Genomic DNA, 3777 nt, shown 5'->3' with positions numbered 1-3777 from the left:
TGGTGGGATAATTCAGAGTTGTATAAATTGTTAACTAGAGTAGTTCGAGAGAATGCTTCTAGTGAATTATCGTAATTGATTGAGAGATAATTATGGTAGCCCGGAACTCATAATCCTCATAGAGTATTACGACGAGATTATAGCTAAAGAGTTATGAATTAATCCGGCAATTGGGGAAATCAGTAGCCCTAGATCCTTTTACCCTTGAATTCAATTTTAGTCTTGATTATTGCTAATTTTATTGTCATTTGTCCTTAACTAAATAAATTCCACTGATTATTCATAAAACTCTTGCATCCGGAAGTTGTGTGAGCTTATCATTAGCATTATTTAAAGTTGTAGTAAATAGGTTAGTTCCCTGTGGGATTCGACTCCGGACTTGAACCGGGTTATATTTGCAGCGACCGCTTAGTCCTTTTTACAAAGCATAGTTGGGAGTGATCAAATTTTTGTGCCGTTGCCGGGGAACTAACGGTGATATTTATTACAACTTAGAAGATTTGCTAGTATTCTTAACTTAGATCAATTTCTTACGATGTTTAAATATTTCTATTGAAATTCTCACATTTGAATTCTCCTGTGACTCAGGTGTATGCCTAGAAGCTCTTCAAGGACTGGTGAACTTTTTGAAGGACTCTCAGACCCCGAGAAAGCATTCAGGGCATTAAATTGAGCCAATAAGAATAACAAATAGTTACAATAAAAACACACAATGGAAATTGAAATGGACAACGTGGACGATGTCAACTAAAACAATCGGAATAATCAAGTTGACCCAAACAATGGAGTGGTGGCACCTCTTGTGCCAGAAGCTGCTCTTTATGATTGGGCACAACCAACTACTGATAACGTAGCCACCGCCATTGTTGTACCTCAGATACAAGCGGAGACATTCCAGATCACTAACAACATGATGCATCTGTTGTAAAATAAGGGACTGTTCTCCGGGTCATACATTGAAGACCCACAACAACATCTGAAGAATTTCCTATCAATATATGTGACCCAAAGACAACCGAATGTGACCCCTGAAGCCATCAAGCTATTGCTGTTTCTATTCTCTGTGATTAAAGAGGCTCAAACTTGGCTGAATTCGCTTCCAATAAACTCTATTGCCACTTGGGAAGAATTAGTCAAACAGTTCTTAAACAAGTTTTATCCTCCCAACAAGACTGCAAGGCATATAGATGAGATATTGCAGTTCAGGTAGAAACCAAATGAGACCTTGCAAGAAACCCGGGAAAGGTTCAAGGGTATGCTAGTGAAGTTTCCACACCATGGCATTCCAGATCAGATGCTGGGACAGAGATTCTACATGGGTTTAGCAGAAAGTTTGAAGGCCAATGCAGATGCTTCAGCTGGGGATGCATTTTTGAGCAAGACATTCACAGAGTACAAGATTCTTCTTGACAAGATGTCTCAAAATTCAGGTTGGATAGCTAGAGGTACGACACTTACACCAATAGTGCATTCTCTTGCGCTTGACACAAACAATTCCGATGCAGAGAACATAGCCACTCTCATGACTCAGATGAACATACTGACAAAGAAAATTGATGAGATGGGTACAAATCAAGTGCACATTGTTGATACAACAAATGGAGGATTCTGCACTCCTTGCATAAACCAGTCATATGTGTGCTCGTGGAGTGGAGAGAATGTCAACCAGGGCTTTAGAGAAGAAATGAATTATGTCAATAATTTTGGAGGTCAAAGGCAAGGTGGGCAACAATGGGGACCAGTACCAAACCAGCACTACATACCCAACCTGCCACAACACAACCCCAATTCTGGAGGCGCACGACCACAAGGTAAAGTTGTGCCGTATCAAAGGCAGCAGGGCTATAATCAGCAGCACCTGTAACAGTTGGCCTACCAACCACCTCATTAACAGCAGGACAACAACATGGTAAAAATCAGGAGTATGCTACAACAACTCATTGGAACAAATGGTAAGATACAAGAAAAGTTAGCAGCAGATGATTCAGCAATCAAAGGCATTGAAACTCAACTTGGACAGCTGTCTATGGCCTTGAAAAATTGCCCCCAAGGAACATTGCCTGTAGATACAAATATTAAGCCAAAGGAACAGAACCCAAATCAGCTAATGGCAGTGAGTCTCATGAATGGAAGAGATTTAGACAGAGAGCAAGAAGTTGCTCAATTTACGAGAGAGACTACGCCAACTACGCCAGTCACATTAGAGGCAGATGAGTCAGCAGAGCTCATAGAGGTTGTAATTGAACAAGCACAAGTTGACAAGGGTAATGAGAAGGATATTGAAAAAGTCTCTGAACAGGTGGCACCTATTGTGCCAGAAGTTTCCAACAAAGAAAAGACATCAAGTAGTGGACAGAGGTTGACTCCTACACCATTCTCTCATAGATTGGCAAAACAAAAGAAAGATGATCAATACAGGAAATTCATCGAAATGCTTTGACAGATTCAATTGAATATTCCACTGATGGATGCTTTGAGGGAAATGCTAGGGTATGCAAAAATGATGAAGGACCCGATGTCGCAGAAATTCGACTTCCAGGACCTGTCCACTGTAACTCTAACACAGACCTGCAGCGCGGTAGTGACAAGACCTATGGACCAAAAGGTGTCTGATCCAGGTAGCTTCACTATCCCATGCACTATTGGGAGTTATGCTTTTTCTAAAGCATTGCGTGACTTGGGAGCCAGCAAAAACTTGATGCCCTTGGTAATCTATACAAAAATGAGCATTGGCAGAGCTAGACCAACCTCAATGTTGCTACAACTGGCTGATCGCAAAGTCAAAAGACCGACAGTAATTCTTGATGATATGCTTGTGCAAGTGGGGAAATTTGTATTTTCTGCAGACTTTGTTATTCTTGACTGTCAGGTGGATGAAGAGATACCCATCATTCTAGGAAGGCCATTCTTAGCCACTGGGAGAGTATTAATTGATTGTGAGACTGGAGAGTTGAAAATGAGGTTGAACAATGAAGAAATAATATTCAATGTTCAACAATCCATGAGGAGACCCAGTGAATTTGCAAACTGCTCACTAGTGGAGGCTGTGGATATGATATTGCAAGAAGAGGGTGAGACCTTTAATGTCAAGAATCCACTAGAAGCCTGCTTGATGAATTTGGAAGAGATGGACAGTGAATGGTTGGCAGAGTGGGTCATGGCTCTCGAAGGTCAAGGATTCTGGAAAAGGGAACCTCATTTCGAGCCCCTACACTTAGAAGAGAGAGAGCAGCACAACCTGCAAAACCATCAATAGAGGAGCCACCACAGCTGGACTTGAAACCGCTTCCAGCCCACCTCAGGTACGCTTTCTTGGGGCCTAATTTTACTTTGCCTGTTATTATATCATCTGGTTTGCTAGCTGTGTAGGTAGAGAAATTATTGCAGGTATTGTAAAAATGTAAGACTGCCATTGGTTGGGCCATGGAAGACATAAAGGGTATCAGCCCAGCCTTTTGCATACACAAGATTCTTCTGGAAGAGGGGCACAAACCTTCCAGGGAACATCAACGAAGGCTGAACCCGAATATGAAGTAAGTAGTAAAGAAGGAAGTGGTCAGGTTGCTGGATGCGGGTATCATCTTCCCCATCTCTGACAGCAACCGGGAAAGTCCTGTCCAATGTGTGCAGAAAAAGGGAGGAATGGCGGTCGTACAAAATGAGAATAACGAGTTGATCTCGACTCATACAGTCACGGGGTGGAGGATTTGCATGGACTATCGGAAACTGAACACAACCACTCGAAAGGACCATTTCCTATTGCCTTTCATTGACCAA

The 3777-nt window shown here is 41.9% G+C and overlaps 1 protein-coding gene across 1 annotated transcript; it reads left to right on the top strand.

The window, feature by feature from the left end:
• The first annotated feature begins 2500 nt into the window (after positions 1-2500).
• Positions 2501-3256, top strand: LOC142171854 (uncharacterized). The gene has a single exon (XM_075235558.1). The coding sequence runs from the start codon at positions 2501-2503 to the stop codon at positions 3254-3256; it is 756 nt and encodes a 251-aa protein (XP_075091659.1).
• Positions 3257-3777: the final 521 nt, after the last annotated feature.

Source organism: Nicotiana tabacum, chromosome 17, assembly GCF_000715075.1.
Source record: "Nicotiana tabacum cultivar K326 chromosome 17, ASM71507v2, whole genome shotgun sequence".
Lineage (NCBI taxonomy): Eukaryota > Viridiplantae > Streptophyta > Magnoliopsida > Solanales > Solanaceae > Nicotiana > Nicotiana tabacum.
Note: the sequence above shows the minus strand (reverse complement) of the source record. Positions and strands in the feature narration are given on the sequence as shown.